General features: G+C 37.6%; 1 protein-coding gene across 2 annotated transcripts in view; it reads right to left on the bottom strand.

Moving 5' to 3' along the window:
• Nucleotides 1–17700, bottom strand: part of LOC121422358 (dynein heavy chain 3, axonemal-like) — an 86504-nt gene that overhangs the window by 14611 nt on the left and 54193 nt on the right. For both annotated transcript variants that reach the window (XM_041617346.1, XM_041617347.1), the window contains 19 exons: nt 17503–17660; nt 16900–16980; nt 15969–16152; nt 15115–15300; nt 13960–14192; nt 12805–12918; nt 11587–11810; nt 11285–11409; nt 10857–11042; nt 9482–9649; nt 8383–8516; nt 7163–7448; nt 6481–6648; nt 5329–5546; nt 4157–4268; nt 3386–3742; nt 2806–3007; nt 1371–1573; nt 562–666 (listed from right to left, as the gene is read on the bottom strand). In XM_041617346.1, the coding sequence (XP_041473280.1) occupies nt 562–666; nt 1371–1573; nt 2806–3007; nt 3386–3742; nt 4157–4268; nt 5329–5546; nt 6481–6648; nt 7163–7448; nt 8383–8516; nt 9482–9649; nt 10857–11042; nt 11285–11409; nt 11587–11810; nt 12805–12918; nt 13960–14192; nt 15115–15300; nt 15969–16152; nt 16900–16980; nt 17503–17660 (3444 nt within the window). The remainder of the gene's footprint in view (nt 1–561; nt 667–1370; nt 1574–2805; nt 3008–3385; nt 3743–4156; nt 4269–5328; nt 5547–6480; nt 6649–7162; nt 7449–8382; nt 8517–9481; nt 9650–10856; nt 11043–11284; nt 11410–11586; nt 11811–12804; nt 12919–13959; nt 14193–15114; nt 15301–15968; nt 16153–16899; nt 16981–17502; nt 17661–17700) is intronic.

Genomic DNA, 17700 nt, shown 5'->3' with positions numbered 1-17700 from the left:
CATCATCATCATCATCATCATCACCATCATCATCATCATCATCATCATCACCATCAGCATCATCATCATCATCACCATCATCATCATCATCACCATCATCACCATCATCACCATCAGCATCATCATCATCATCACCATCATCATCATCATCATCATCACCATCATCATCACCATCACCATCAGCATCATCATCATCATCATCACCATCATCACCATCATCACCATCATCATCATCATCATCATCATCACCATCATCACCATCATCACCATCATCATCATCATCATCATCATCACCATCATCATCATCATCATCATCACCATCATCACCATCATCATCACCATCATCATCATCATCATCACCATCACCATAATCATCATCATCATCACCATCATCATCATAATCATCATCATCGTCATCATCATCGTCATCATCACCACCAACATCACCATCATCATCATCACCACCAACATCACCATCATCATCATCATTACCATCATTAATATCATCTTCATCAGCTTCTCCATCATAGCACTGTGAAGAAAATATTGCCATGTCCTTACCTTGACAGAGATCTCTGGTAGATAGTGAGGGTTTCTCAACGACGTCGTGATGTAAAACCTGAAGTCAGGTGACCATTCAATCACATTTTCACCTAGCCGGATAGACTGTACAAGGGACAAAAATTGATCAGAAAGTGTGTCAATGAACCTATTTCAGTTTATTTTCTGTAGATCCACAGGTGAGTTCCCTTCGTTTTTATTCATTTCATTTTAACACGAGGCAAAAAAACCCAAATGATTAATACATGACCCAAGAAATTGCATATTTACTCAACACTGTCAAAATGGGGGTCTATCAACTGAAAGGCATTTAGCATTTGTATCTTTATTAGAATCTAGAGTGAGAGGAAAGACCAATGAATATCTTTATTTCGTAAAGGCATGACGTCAGTAGTGAACCCAGAGCTCAAACTCAAGAAAGGTATCACAACTCATAACGAATGTCTTTAACACTATTCTTTCCAAAATTACAAAATCCTTTGTTATATTTTTTATTACCACCTAAAAATGATAACTTATCCTCTGAATGACATTTGTCTTTCGGATAGTATCCTAAAATTTCATTCATATCCTTGCCGATATTTGATAACCATTGTATGCAATATGCAATAAAGATGTACACTTTCATCATTATTGTGAAATTTTGACATTGGTTAAGTTTGTTTATGTTGAAGCTACAACATGGTTAAAGGACATCATCAATGTCACCATCTCCATTGTCACCATCCCCATGATTATGATCACCGTCACCATTCATCATTATCCCCATCATTATCACCATGAACCACCACCATCATCCAATGACTTACCAAGACACCAGACACTTTGAAGGTCTGCTTGAGCAGAATGGATTCCAGCAGGGGATCCAACTCCTCACCGACATTCTCCAGGAGGACCGGCTTGCCAAATTGGATGCTGTTCTCCAAAGTTCTTACGTAGTTTGCATCCGAGAGCTTGATAATGGACAGTTGGTTGGCCTTTTCCATGTTCTTCACCCATTTATTGGCTTGACCTGGAAAGAGAGTGAACACAGAACCCTCTAGAAAGTCTCAATTTCTATGGCCATTTGGATAGACTTGTACCGCTTTCAGTAACTCGCTGGTCCAGACAAAGTCTGTGCTATGTTGTAATATTTGAGTTTATAAATGACGCTAGCTAAAATAGCCCGGGCTATTTTAGTACTGCTTTTATCAGCACCAGACCGGCGCCATCGTAAAAGGTAGCGCGTATCTGGTACAGTTACTGAACACTTGTGTGGCAGACTATTTTAGGGCAGGCCTGGTGCGGACCAATAAATCATGAGTTACTGAAATGATACTTGTGACCCAAATTCACAAAGGTGGTTTAAAATGTACTAAGGTACAAAAATGCAGAGTTTGTGCATATATTTATGCTTATTTCATTGATTACACTAAAAAAATCTACTTTATAAATGCACACTGTTGGCAAAAGAGCTTAATTCATGATGGAAAGAAGCACGATAATGCAAGATATTTGCATATTCCATGCTTTGTACCATGCTAAAATTAAAGCCACCCTTGTGAATTAACTTGGACCAATGAAACCAAATATGTGGTCAATTCTTGGTGATAAATATGTACTGTGTCAAAATGGCAGAACAAGCAAAAAAAAAGAAGGGAAAGGATGATATACACTACACAAATAGCATAGAAGTACAATATGTAAATTACAAGCCACAAGGCCTCACTTAAGTGCCGATGCTTATTTTACTAAATACTTTAAAATATAGCAGGTGCTTGCATATCATTACAGAAGAGTTTCACCATTGTCATTCTTGAAGGGATATTTTAGTATTTGATACGATTTGAATTTTACTTACAAATTTTACGATTGACAAGACATTGAAAAACGGACAGTTACAGAATTCAACAGGAGGCAAAGAAGATGTCAGGTGTGAACATCAATATAAATGTAACATTAAAATGAGTTGAAATAAAGGAAGGAATCAAAATAATGTAATGAAACAATATAAATGAAGCGCAATTATCATAAAGATATATTCCATGGTGCCGCAGGAGCTCCTAGTTGCTGAGATATCCTAAAGATTGAGTTTTGAATTTTTATTTCAAATTCTGTAGTGAAAATGTTTTCCCTATTTCAAGTGGTAATCTATTCCACAATCAGGGGGCTGCTATCATTGATGATCAGGCTCCTTATTGAAATATGACGAAAACTGCATAAAAAGCAAATGGAAATGGAAACAAATTGTTCGTAAGTTCGTACCTTGTGGGTCAATCATAAGAGGCCACCGTCTGGAATTGGACACGATGATACCGTTATCAATGGAGAAGGAGTCCACGGGTAGACCAGCGATGTTCCAGGCCCTGATCTTGACGGGCTCACCTAGCGTGGCGCTCAGGGAGAAGGTGTCAGAACAAGGGATCTTCTTCTCCTGGCAAAGCTTCAGCCATTCATCGGTAGCTCTCTGGAAATTAGAAAAAAACATGGTTTGACGATAATAACAATAGGCATTTATATAGCGCCATCTATCTAGAAATATTTTATTCCAAGGCGCGTTGTTATTATGATTACCCCAGCTTTAGCTTGAACTGCATTTCAGCATTCATGCATTCAAGGAATTAATCTTGCTGAGTACTCATTCTTCTCACCTGGGTTGAGTGCAGCACAATCTGGATGAATTTCTTGATGAAGGAATCACACCATAGCTAGGATTCAAACCCACAACCCTCTGTTTGAAAGGCGAGAGTCAGAACCACTAGACCACGACACACATCAGCAACTATGACTTTAAGACACACTTAACTCTTTGTGAAACAACCCTGTGCTTTCATTTGACCCTTACCGTCCTATAATCCACTGTGAAGGTGCCCAAGTACGCCACCACGCCGGACGATATCAACACATCCCCCGTGATAGAGATGAACCTCTGACCCAGCAGATTGGCCGCTTTCTCCCATCGATCCTTCTCTCCCCCGAGCCCGCCGATCAGCTTCTCGGCGCGGTCAAGCTTCTGGGAGCACAGCTCGATGTTGGCCTCCAGGTCCTGCTTCTTCTCTACCATCCGCTCCAGCTCGTCGTTGAGAGCCTGGAGTTTGTCGGACACCTCCTTGAGCTGGGCTCGTTTGGTGTTGAGTTTCTCCATCTGTACGGCCAGCTCTGCCTCCGCCTCGGCAAGTTTCTGCTTCTTGGGGCCTACCACCTGGGTGTTGTTACAAAGAAAATCAAATAATGGTGAAGATGGGAGCTCTCAGATTGTTAAATACCGCTTGGTTGGCATGTAACTTGATCTACTTTCCATTCGGAAAGACTGCTCATGACATGCAAACCTTAATCATGGTTCAACACTTTGATTCGACTAAACATCATGCATAGCAGGATTCTACATATGAAGAATATTTTCAGAACTATTTCTTTGAGAGAAATGAAATTGTTGACTACCGAATGCTGTAATTGCTGTAGACTTTGAAAAGGGACTAGCTAGTTCATAGGTTCTTTAACTACTACATTACACCAGTGTTGAAAGATACTTCAGCTTATAAGACATTTTATCAGAAGATAAAACATCTCTATGAAATCACACAAAACATGAAGAAAAGAAGGAAACATTGGTTACCTTGGCAACGCGGTCGTAAACATCCATAGCTCGGACCCACTTACACAGACCTTCACAGGCAGTAGAGATGTTCTTGATGATTTCTGGCTTGAAGTCAGGGTTTGGAATGTACCTGGTGTACAAATAAAAGAAGTTGATCTTATTTCATACTTCTACTTACTTGTAACATAAACTTTGGGGAATGCTGCAAGTGAACATTTGAGATCAACTCAAAATTTCTGTTGCAATATTACATTCGATAAGAACAATTTTAGCTGCAGGAAATCAGTTTAAACTCCACTTCTTGCAAGATCCAGATCAACAATCAATGGCAATTAATTGCAAGACATTAAAGTGCCCCCAAACAAATTCTAAAATGATTGCAAGTTTCTTACAATGCCATTGAGTGGTGATTATTGTGGAAGAGCCGTGGTGTAGCGGTTCTGACTCTTGCCTTGTAAACAGAGGGTTGTGTGTTCGAATCCCACCGAGGTCTAGCGTCCTTTGGCAAGGCGTTAATCCAAACTTTGCCACTCTTGACCAAGGTGCTAAATGGGTACCCGGTAGGATGCGAAAGATATTGTATGTTTGATTTTGCCAGCACCATAATGAGGCTGTGATGAATGCAAGGAATGCTCCCCAGGGAGAAAAAATTGTGCACTTTTCGTGCAGGATTGAAATGAATTCAATGACCAGTGTAATAATATGCTGTAACGTGCTTTGAGCCATTCTGGGAAAAGTGCTTTATAAAAATTGGCTATTATTATTATTATTGTTACCTGACTGCTATTAAAGCATGCATGCTTATGATTACGAAATCAGAGGATCAATGGTTTAACATCCCCTCCAAACGTTCCTGGAAATCAGGATAAATACCTTACCAAAGGGCACAAGGGCACTGATTTGGTTTTGAACACCGGGGAGCATTTCATCAACAAGTTGTCGGATGTGACAACTTTCCTTGATTTTGATTTGCTAAGAAGCACTACTACTAAGGAAACTCTAGGATAAAACAGATTATGTCAGTCAGATAAAACATCTGACAAGTCCTTTCATGAAACCATCCCCTGGTCTCCACAATTATAAAGGCCACGGCACTACCAAGTGAGCCATTCAGTCTCCTCAAACTATGTACCCCTCCATTCATTAAAAGGTTGGAAGTTATCTGTGATTTTAAAATGAGGTAAACTTACTTGTCCCTAATCTTTTTCATGATGGCAGCAGGGATGTTATCTTTATCGTATGTCTTGAGGATTTCCAGGAACTTCATATCTCCGAGCAGCTTCTGTGAGGGTCCCCAGAAGTCCTCCACCATCTTGCCACTGCCGTTGGGATCGGGCTTACGCTCGGCTTTGACTGAACGCATCACGCAGATGGATTCAAGCACCAGCCTCACACCAGCAGGAGGGTTCTACATTGTAAAAAAAATAGATAATAAATCAATAGATAAATAAATGAATAAAATAAATAAATAAATCAAAAAATAAAGTAAATGAATGAATAGATAAATACCTGGTAAATAAATAAAATAATAAGTAAAATAAATAAATAAATTACAAAATTAAAAATAAAATAAATGAATAACTAAACAAATCAATCAATCATTACCAGGTAAATAAATAAATCATAAAAATAAATCTGCTAATGACTACTGGCATGGTTTTGACATGATGGCTTATCACATTAGAAGGATTGACAACACTATCCTATGAAATGTATACCACACATCATTCTACTTGGGCAATAGGCCAATTACACATACTTGTTGGCTGTGAAACAGTCTAAGCTCCCTTGGCTTTGAATCGAGCAGGTAAGAACTGTTCCAAAAGGTACCACTCACATGTACAGGTTCCACAGATAAACCAGGAGGGTGTTTCACAAAGATTTAAGTATGACTAAGAATCGCACTTTAATGCCGACGCGTATATGATATGCAAGCGTGCAATCTTATTGATCAATACACAGTAGAGCGCGTCCTCTTCGCATGACCTGACCAATGCAGTCATGCCTTTATCCCACATGCAACTAGACATTTACGTGCTACTCTAAGTCATACTTAAATCTTTTTAAAACACCCCCCTGGGGAGCGTTTCATGAAAGGACTTGTCAGACATTTTATACGACAAGTCCCATTTTATCAGACAGTTACCATAGTTACAGTGCTTCTCAGCCAATCAAAATCCGGAAAAGTTGTCAGATCTGACAACTTGTCGGTCAAAAATGTTGATGAAATGCCCCCCAGGTCTTGTAGTATCATGCAACGAATGTAGATTGTTGTACCATGTAGATTGCTGTACAATTTAATTATCTCCCAAACCAGAGGTGTAAGGTTCAAAGAAACATACCTTCATGGATTTGACCATAGAGATGTCACTAGGTTTGAGCGTATTCAGAGCAGAGAGGGCCGCTTCCAAGGCAGGGATAGCTTCAGCAAGGTCCGCCTCACAATCTGACTTGATCCCCTGTGCAACATCGGCTGCCGCATTGGCTACAGCTTCATCTGCTGCAACAACCTGGGGTAAGGGGGAGAGAACAAAGTTTCAATATATGGTCCAAACCTCGTACAATGTACGCAGGATATACAACTCTCACTATGAGATTTGGTCTGTAGATAACAAAAAAATCTTTCCTGATAAAGCATTTTGTAAGTCGTACTCTAATAGAACTACATGTCACATTACAATTTTTGACTATTTCAATTTGCTTCAATTTTAGTTTTTTCAGATTTCTTTTCAATACATTCAAATCAAATGCTATAAGCAAATTTCTAGAACATGTTCTTGTGAAATAGTTTCTCGTTTATCCCCAATATAATCTAGACCTTTGGGTAGCTTAACAAGGAGTCGTGGAAAGCCTTCTTGAAGAAACATCCCAGTTGAACCCTTCAAAAATTGCCTTAGAGCATTAATGTTCGATTTATAACTTCAAGCATGCATTTCAAGCACTCTATCGAATGAATTTGTTGTTGTATGAGTCACATCGATGTAATCATTTATCATAGAGACTAGCTGAGGATTGCCAACTCACCTCCTTCTGGGCCTCGACCTCCACCGTATCCTGCTCGATCTTCTCCATGAGGATCACCGTCTCCTCCGAGGTCTTGATCAGCTCCGGCTGGAGATCCGTCAGCTCCTGCTGCATGACGGAGACCTGCGATGCCGCGAAGGCCAGCTTCTCCAGACCCACCACGTACCTGTTCCTCATGGTCTGGATCTCATCGCGCTTCAGCTGGAGGAGCTTCTTGAAGGTGAGGATTAGTTCCAGGTAGCTGGTCGGGGTCACGTAGTTGTGGCGACGCAGCGTGTCCAAGAACCTGCAAAATTCAACACAAACACCAATGCTATGTTTCTCCTCAATTTGTAGAACTGCAAGTGAGAATTTTTTTTTAATTTGCCTTTCAGAAGAGTTCATAGAGGCATCAGTGGAGCATTTTAGTCATTGATTGATTAAGTCCCACATATTGTTATAAGCTACCAAAATCCTTGAATCTGATTGGCTCAGAGCAAATTAGTCAGTGAAAGTCACTGCTTGTTTCATGAAACACTCCCCATGCAATCATTCTTAATGGTGCTAATATAAAGAGATAAACCTGTTCAGGGGGCACTACACATAAATAATTGTCATGCTAAAATCTTAACCTATCAACCAAGTAATCATCGAGAGACTCTCTGTAGCTCTGAAACCTTCAATAAACATGGACCACACACACACAACGTCGTACGGGAGACCGCCTGAATCTTGATAAAGCAAGAGAATTGAAAAATAGGCACATGCCATGGATTATAGAGGTAATTCTGGAGAGCATTCCTCATCATTCTTATCCAACAAGCTGTCGGATCTGGGGCCCATCTTACAAAGAGTTGCGATTAATCCAATCAATCGCAACTATGGAAAGCCAGCAAAGTCAACATGTAAAATGCATTTTTGTTCAAAAGATTTTCAAGATAGGAATGTATATCCATAAATTCATTAATTCCTTGACAATTTGATGAGTTCTCCTTTGTTTACAAAGAACATTTTTACAAATGTAGTAAAAATTATGACACTGATGGATTTCCATAGAGTTACGGTTGATTGGATCAATCGTAACTCTTTGTAAGACGAGGCCCTGATGACTTTCCTTGATATGAATTAGCCGAGAAGCACAGTTCCTATGGCAACTGTTGGATTAAACACGACTTGTAGGATAAGAGTTTCATCAAGTACTTTCATGAAACGCTCCCCTGGACTTCCCATTTATAACTTACTCTTCAGACATCTTACGAACGCTCTCGTGGAAGTGCTTGCACATGGTGACAGATTCCTTCCGGACGTGGTCATCGAGGTCCATATCTTCAAAGAACTTTTCAGCTACCATCTCCAAGGCGTCCTCTGGCCAAGCCTACAAAAAAATCAAATCATATACAATGTAAGTATACTCCTTTCATGATGATGGAATTTACCCAAATGCATAGCACTAAAGGTCTTGGAAGGAGAATTTTATTATAAAATGACCCCCCCCAAAAAAAAAAGAAACTATAACAAATTGTACCATGAATGCATCACAATTACTTTCGTGATGATAAAATTCACCCGAATGCATAGCACTAAAGGTCTTGGAAGGAGAATTTTATTATAAAATGACCCCCCCCAAAAAAAAAGAAACTATAACAAATTGTTCCATTAATGCATCACAATTAGATCCTGGGTAAAATCTTTAGTTGTGCATACAGTACTTTTTGTTTTGATTCTAATGTGACATCCAATTAAGGATGCATGGATTAGCTGTAGAAGACTCAAGAACAGGAATCCATCAAAAGCAATTTGTTGTTCTTGCAGTCAGTGAGGAAGGCCTATTACTTGTCCAAAGCTTAGCAATGATCGTAGAACATTTTCTACGATCGATTCCATTGACTAAAATGTACAATCAATCGTAAATATATAGCGTATGATCAATCACTAACCTTTGTGTTATGAGACCCAGATCCATTTTTTCCTCTACACTATTGACTAAATATCGGTATAAGTATTTATTTATTGTCCAAAAATGGAAATTCTTCTTGTTTACATGCCATGCAAATACATACATGTAAGACAACAAGTTATATAAATTCATACACAATACATGAACAATGAAATCTACATTTGGAACATGACAATAAACATAATATTACTTACATAAATAAGTCATAGCATTGTTTTTAGATAAGAAAGGCATTAGGTAAGTTTATTGCAATTATCTGAAATTTGGGAGATATTAAAAAAATACATCATTGGATTGATTTAATTACATGATACACTAGCTTCTCAAAAAATCTCCATTTTCTAAATAGACTGGGACCATTTCTCCCAATCACGCCTGCTTACCTGGAACCAATCAATAGTACAGCAGTTGATGAGAGAAGGGAACATCCTCAGTCTATTCCTGAATGCATCTCCAATAGGACTCATAGCCAACACCACGTGGAGATGCTTGCGCACTCTCTCGATGAAGTAGTTGTACATGGCAAGAGGAGTGGCTTCTATCTTTTTACCCTGTAATAGCACAGATATTTAAGAATGACAATTTGAATGAAATAACATCAAATACATGCACTTGTTACTTACATCCAAATTGTACATTAAGTTTTATGCTTCTGCCCTGCATCGAAAGTAAATCGTCATGACCTGAGCTTATCCTAATCTTTATTATGTTTTATATTTACTTTGTAAATTTCTTTCCTTTGTGATATCAATAAAGTGATGTCAAATCAAAATTAAAATTAAAGTTTTTCAGAAATACAAACTTTTTTTAGTTTGAGGCAAAGAACCTAGTTTTCAGCGATATGAAAAACAAAAAGATACAGTATATCACAGGTTCAGAAAGAACACAGAATTAAAAGAATTCTAAGGAATTCTAATCCTAGTTTGTCTATTCTACTAACAATTTGGAATAATTGCAATTCAGCATAAATTTACCCTATTTTGACTAATTTCCTGTTAGGCTTTACCCACTTTGGCATATACCCACTTGGTTAAATACCAAGTAGTCTACATGGTTAGATGAATTATTTATGAACCAATCTTCACTTGATAAAGTAAAAAAAAATAATACCCAGATGAAGTTGAAATAAGAAAAACAGGACACCAGACTTTACAAAATTAGCCTCAGTGGGTATTAGGCAAAAGGCAGTGTACACCAAGCGGCAATTGGATCAAACAGATAGTAGACAAAATGGATTAGCCCAGACCTGCCAACCTTCTACAACCAAAAAAAAGTATTCATAGAAGGGAAGAAAAAAATTGACCAAAAAGAGTATTTTCAAAAATTTGGATCAACATAAAAATCGCCAGCCTGTTGTAGTGAGATCGGTGAAAAACATTTGAAATGACTCTACTTGAAACCTTAATAATTCACCCTTTTAAACATGTGCTCGTAATCGAGAATTTCCTCGTTCTTTTCATGCAACAAGTTACTGGCCCAAAAGTGATTTTACTGCTCTGGGAATGTTGGACCAGCGCTAGTATCATGCGTATTTATAACACATACTCTATGATCAGAAATTAGAAAAAAAAGTATTGATGTATTCATAGCAAAAAAGAGGAACAAATACTCTAAAAAAGGGAACAGTTGGCATGTCTGTTAGCCCATGTGACTGTCTAAAAAGTAGACCAACTGCTTTCTCCACCAAGTCAATAGAAATCTGTGGACAAAAGTGCAGATTGAAGTGTTGTCAAGGGACGCTACTAAAGGAATTCTTACCTCGGCTCTAGCTACCGCCTGCATCTTCTCAATGATTTCAGCCTTCTCGTCGGCAGGATAAAGGTTAGGGACATCCCCTGTGTTCAGGATCATGTTGATGTCTTCAACGAAGGATTCGTCCTTGATCTGATTATCGCTGAACAGGAATGTGGTCTGTTTGCCTTCTGCACCGGTCTTTAGCAAAAGCTGTATTCGGAATGGGAAATATATATACTATTAATAACAACATCTTATTTTCATATAGCACTTAATACATCAGAATAGGAAAATAAATATCAATAATAATAATCTGCTTTCATATAGCACTTAATACATTGGAATAACTGCTCTAAGCACTTTACAGCTTAATGCAGCTTGCATGCCCACACACAATGCATGCACTTTCTTCACTCCCTGAGGAACATTCTAACAAGAGAAAAAATAAATACCTTTTTGATGTCTTCTCTCCATTCATTATGGGTGTAATTCTTTGTGATTTCAATTTGGAACAGCTCGTAATCAGCCATGGATGTGGCGAGCTTGGTTGCACTCTGACGTCCACTGCCACCGATACCTGCATGAAAGACCGAATGATAAATGGTTCATGTCCCAAATACTGCTTCATCAACAGATTCAGAGGCATACTCTTGAAGTGCCAGTTAGAAATTACCATCACAAAAAAGTATCCAAACCAAACACGTCTATTATTGATCATAGATTTTACGATGCAAGAAGGTCCAGGAAAACTCACCGATGAGTAGGGCATGTCCGTTGTCTTGCTTCAGGACACGACTGACCCTCGAGATATGCTCAATGGCAAACTTGAACATGACCAGGGACATGGGGGCCTTGCTGATCTGGTTGAATTCGCTCAGGTAATACTCCATGGTGCCCGTCAGCTCTTTGATGTTGGTGATCTCATCGTAGGTTTTATCGTCAGAGTCGGGGTTGCCGAAGTCTCCAAAGAATAAAGATCTGAAGGGAAAGAACGGATAAATCGATGAAGATTTTCATTCGTCCAGACTGACTTCAACAGATGGAAAGTTATGATCAAAGCATCCCATGATGCTTGAAGAATAAGATCTGTCTACCGTAAGGCAGTAGAATTTCTTTCACACTTGGGACAAGACGTTGGGCTGTGTCGGGTTGTCTCACCCAGAACTCGACGAGAGGATATCACAAGATAACTGGAAGGCTCCTGAAATTTCCTGACCTGGGGCCACACATTCATCTCATAACCCAACACAGACCTATTTCACTGGCTGATGAAGATGGATGCTTCCATCGAAGGCTCTTGGGATGTTATCATTGATAGTAAGTTTTTTTCTATTTATACTTTTTCAGATAAAAATCAATAATCATATCCAGAAATGAAATTCAAAAATATGTAAGAGAATACAAATCGCATCATCGTTACAGGGTTCCATGATACTGGCATTAGATACATATGTCCTGCCCCTATTTAAATACCTCCACATAGTGTGATTGCCATATCAGGGCCCCGTCTAAAAAGACTTACAATCGATCCAATCAATTGTAACTCTATGGAAATCCATCAGTGTCATAACATTTTCTACAGGAAATGTGCAAAATGTCCTTTGTAAACAAGGAGAAGCATGATGAATTTTCAAGACAATGATGAATGCATGAATATACTTCGTATCTAGAAAATATTTTGAAGAAACATGCATAATAGATGTTGACATTGCTGGCCGTCCAAAGTTGCGATCGATCGAATCATATGCAACTCTTTGTAAGACGGGGGGCCCAGTTTTGGTGTTGTTGGTGTTGTGACAGAAGCACAATTCATATGGATTTATTAAAATATGGATTTTTAAAATTATTTTATGAAAATCAAATTTTTGCAAAGGTGGACTTGCCCTTATTCACCAAAATGAGTGCTATAAAAGATCTAATCAGGGCCAACGATTATTTAGATCATGAATATTCAGTTAATTTGTAAACTTACCTAATATTATCATCAATGAGTTTTCCAGATGGAGTGAGGTGACTTAAGACTTTATCCATGCTCTGTTTAAACATGGACTGGGTGGTTTCTTTAACTATTTCAAAGAATGTAATTCTGTCAATCAGAAAGAACATACACAGATAGGAATTAGTGAGACTCAGTATAAAACAAAATATAGAATAGGAAAAACTCATATATACATGTACATGTATATCATTAAATACACATGATCAATGTGACAACTTGTATTATTTATTGTATTATATTGGAATGTACAAATATACTTGTAACAATTTACAATGTAAAATAATATTTCCTTTTCATTAGCAACTGTATCATGGTAACTGATATTGGTATTTGAAATAATTATGTGGTTTGATTTCCTTATTAGTCATGAACTTAATAGTCATATTCCAAATTTTAACACCAACACCGAGGCCAACACTGGACTTGAAATCACCCAATGTCGTTATGATGAAATGGGAGAAATGCTAACAAAAAGCTGCTTGCAGGTTCCCTGTGGGAGACATGCGGCCAGGGAAAAGAGCCCAGGGGAATATAAAAGAGTCCTAGAAACATCCCAATTCACTGCATTTTAAACAACTTCTCCAGTGTTCCAGATTTAACCAGAAGGGTGTGAAAAGTAGCATCCCCCCTTCCCGAAAATGCTATTTGACAAGGTGCCGAATTAGTATACAAATAATGAATGTTTATGAGTGCAATGGACAGAATACTTCATGAGGTGAAAGATGAAATGATTACGCCTCCTTGAATGGATCATTATTTCATTTTTCACAGAATGAAGTATTTTGTCCATTGCACGAAGGAAAAAGGATTCATTATTTGGTTTATATGACACCTAAAAATTGATTTTTTTCATATGAAATTTATGAATTTCGATGCAAAACATGCTTATTCAGTGTGAATTTGGTCTGTTGATTGTTACGTCATCATAACATGCGCACTGCTTGTGCTTGAGCTGCAGTCTCGGTGCGCGAGTGCAATGGACAAAATCGTATGGATCCAAAATTGCATGATGAATGGACACAAATGAATTGCAGTTGATGACGTCACTGTAAAATGGACTGAATGAACGATATCAAACAACCAATCAAATCACAAGGATCTATCTATAAACAAGAAAGGAATACCAACCTGTCTTTGTCATCAACCAATCTGTCATAAAATACCCGGTAGATCTCGTGGATCCAGAGGCGGATCAGTTTATCCTTGTCGTCTTCCTTCATGACCGTGGCCGGAACGAGAAGCACCCCCCGGATCACGCGGGCAAAGTCCCGGAGGTTGAAGACGTAGTGAGACTTGGAAGGCGTCGGCAGGAAGTTTGTGATGGCTTCCTTGTAGACACCCAAGGTGGCTTGAATCATGATCTATCAGAAAGTTGATGAGAAAGACTTATTATGATAATGTTGATGAAAACAATAATAGCAATATTAGTGACAATAATAGTAATAGTCAGTTCTTGTATAGCGCATAACACATTATGAATAACGTCTCTATGTGCTTCCTAAGGACTTGGATATTATTACCCGGCTGTAGCTCAAGCAGCCTTTCCAGCACTCGGCACTTCAAGGAATAAAATTCCTGCCAGGTACCCATTTGCCTCACCTGGGTTGAGTGCACTACAATGTGGATAGATTTCTTGCTGAAGGAAACTATGCCATGGCTGGGATTTAACCCACGACCCTCTGTCTCAAAGTCTGGAGACTAATCCACTGGGCCACAATGCTCCACAATAATCATAATAATGATAATAATGATGATGATAATGATGCTGCTGATAATAATTATAATTATGATTATAAACAATATCAAGAATATTCTACATTTATACAGCACATAACATATTTATTCTAAGCACTGCACACTAATACGGCAGATTTCGCATGGCTACCCTAATCATTTACTACACTTGGGTGTAGAGTGGCAAATGTAGATAAATGACTCGCAAAAGAATGCGAGTGGCACCACAGGATTTGAATCCCAGTCCTTGTGAATTTCATTACTAAGACAAACTTTACAATATCTAAGATCATGTATCTATTTCATTGATTAAAAAAATTGTGTAATGGAGATTATGCTGCACTCAACCCAGGTGAGGTAAAAGGGAACCTGGCAGGAATTCAGTCCCTAAAGCATAGAGCCCGTTAACAACTGCACTACAAAAGCCAGGGTAATTACACTGCATATAGATAGAGCACTTTTACAGACTTCTGATAAAATAAGTAATGTGCATTATATGAGCAAGTATAATTATGAACGTCAAATCTAAAATAAATGTAAAATATTCACCTTGCCAAGTCTGGAGAAAGCGCCGTCAAAGCCTTGAGCAAAATGCCAGTCACTGATAGCAGTGAAGATCTTGACCATAGTGTCGTCATCAAACGAGTCGATGGAGATAATGTTATAGTGTCTCGTAAACCGACCAGTTATATGGTTCCTACCTCCACCAGGGGGCCCCATTGCAGATAGTAGTAGCTGAAATGATAATGATGACAATAATAACAATAATAATAATAATGATGATGATAATAACAATAATAATAGTAATGATAATTATAAAAGAATAATAATAAGAATGAAAATAATAATAACAATAATAATAATGATAGCATTAAAAATGTTAATATTAATAAAAATAATAATACTTAATAATAGTAATAATAATGATAATATTAATAATAATAATGATAAATATTGCAATAACACAAATATTCCCTATTTAACCAGGGCAGCAACTAAGCTCTAATAAACCTCATATTTTCCCAGCAGGCCTTCCATAACATAATGCTGGAAGGCCCATGTGCTATATTTTAAAATTTTATCTTTATTTGCATGTTCTTATATAGACCAAAAGTGTTCATTGATGTACATGTGCACAGTATACAATGAGTTTTTACTACACATATAAGGCAAAAAAGTGAGAAAAACATAAAACAAATGAAATGATAAATTTCCACTATCCCCCCCTCCCAACACCCTTTTCAGCATTTGATCTCCATTTCACTTCTTCTATGAAGAATCAAGAGATTTCTTTAAAATTTCACTTTTTTTCAATTATTGTAAAAGCAGTACATTATAAAATATATGTCACGTGTGAGATAGATCTATGGAGAGAAAGAGCAAGAATTGGAGAATATACTCACAGCATCAACGATCTCTAGTTTAGATGTATCTTTCTTGTCATACCAATGCCTGTGATCTATCCACTGTCGGAGTAGTTCAATGGGCGGCTGGGCCCCATAGATCTCTTTAGCGGGCATGTTCAGATCGTCCACAAACACCACGCACTTTTTACCCATTGGGGGACCATACACTCCTTTACGACGTCTGTCAAAAAAGAAAATTTACGTTTTTTATCGATATTGATATTGAATAAACTTGGTGATAGTAAACACAAAGGATATATATCTTTACTATCCAGAAAGGCCAAATGTGAATAGATATATAAGAGAAAGGACAGACGAAACATAGAAAATTGTATGAGACTAAGGAAATTACTAAATTTAAGTAAAAAGAAGTAAAAAAAACTTTTTTCTTGTGTATATTGCGAAGTACTTTTCATGAATATTTTCTTGAATTTTTTACATGTATTTTTCTTCCTTAGGAATTGTAGTGGCAGAAGTATGATTTATTTAATCATAATGTTGAGTTAATATGAAAAGCCGTGGAGGAAATGGTTCCATGTATAGATCACAGACTAATAAATTGAAATTGAATTGATTTTTCAAACCAATCAAAATTTCAGATTTTTTTCAGAAGCTTTATAAAACAGTCACCAAATGTATTATTAATAAAAAACCCTTTCAATTCTATGCAATCAAGGATATACATTCTCTGAATTTTGTAACACCATTTAAAAAAGCCAGGTTTCTTTGGTTGATCAGCTGGAAAAAATATATCATCATAGATCATAATTTTTTTTGACATGTAAGAAAAAAAATCAACAACATGGTAGGATCTAATGCTTTATATCGTATCAGTTTTATTTTTTTTTCTTTCTAATGCATGAAAAGCAAATAATGAATTCCTGTTCATTATTGTGCTTTGTGAATAAACTTTTACTCCTCTCGTTACCTGTCTAGTTTGGACATGATGATGTCTTGTGTCTGGTTGGCCGAGGTCCTGGCGGAGAAGTTGATGTTGTTGGCAACATACCTGATTGAAGTAAAATATTAAGTAAATAAATAAAAGCATATCATAGATCCTTTTTTTCTTACATGAATTTCTGTGACAATAACTTCAATCCAAGTCCTCTGCATACTAAATAATAATACTACAACACGATTTTTGAAGAAATTGCATTTTGCATTAAATATGAAAGAGCAAGAAGTGCCATAACTTTATTTAAAGTTCAGCAGAAATACACTTGACATGCATGTACTAAAATCGGAATGTCGCTTTGCTGTAAACCTTCTTGGTTGGAGTAAAATCACAATTGGCTTCAAAACGCAGCCGGCAATGACGTCATTACGAATTGGAATAGAATTTGCTGTTATTCCTACAGGGAGGCTCAAAATGGACTTTATTATTTTCATATTCATACTAAAATTCAGAACTTTGATCATTAAGATTTTAATGTTGGAAGGCTCCTTTGGAATGCCATTACAATTTGTGTGAAAATCAAATCCCAACGCATTGTGAAGTGTGCACCAGGCTTGACAGAACCCATAACCTTACCTATCCTTGGGCATGCCAATCAGGTGATCATTGGCGATGGCTGATTTGCCTGTACCGGTAGGACCAACAAAGAGAAGCGGTACCTCGTGAGATATGTAGGCATCCATGAAGAAGATTTGACGAGCCGTCTCGTTAGTCTGGATGATCAGATCACTCACCTATACAAGATAGAAAAAAAAGGTGTTATGATAATGATAA

The sequence above is a fragment of the Lytechinus variegatus genome, chromosome 10 (genome assembly GCF_018143015.1).
Source record: "Lytechinus variegatus isolate NC3 chromosome 10, Lvar_3.0, whole genome shotgun sequence".
Lineage (NCBI taxonomy): Eukaryota > Metazoa > Echinodermata > Echinoidea > Temnopleuroida > Toxopneustidae > Lytechinus > Lytechinus variegatus.
This window is presented reverse-complemented; position numbering and strand designations above follow the sequence as displayed.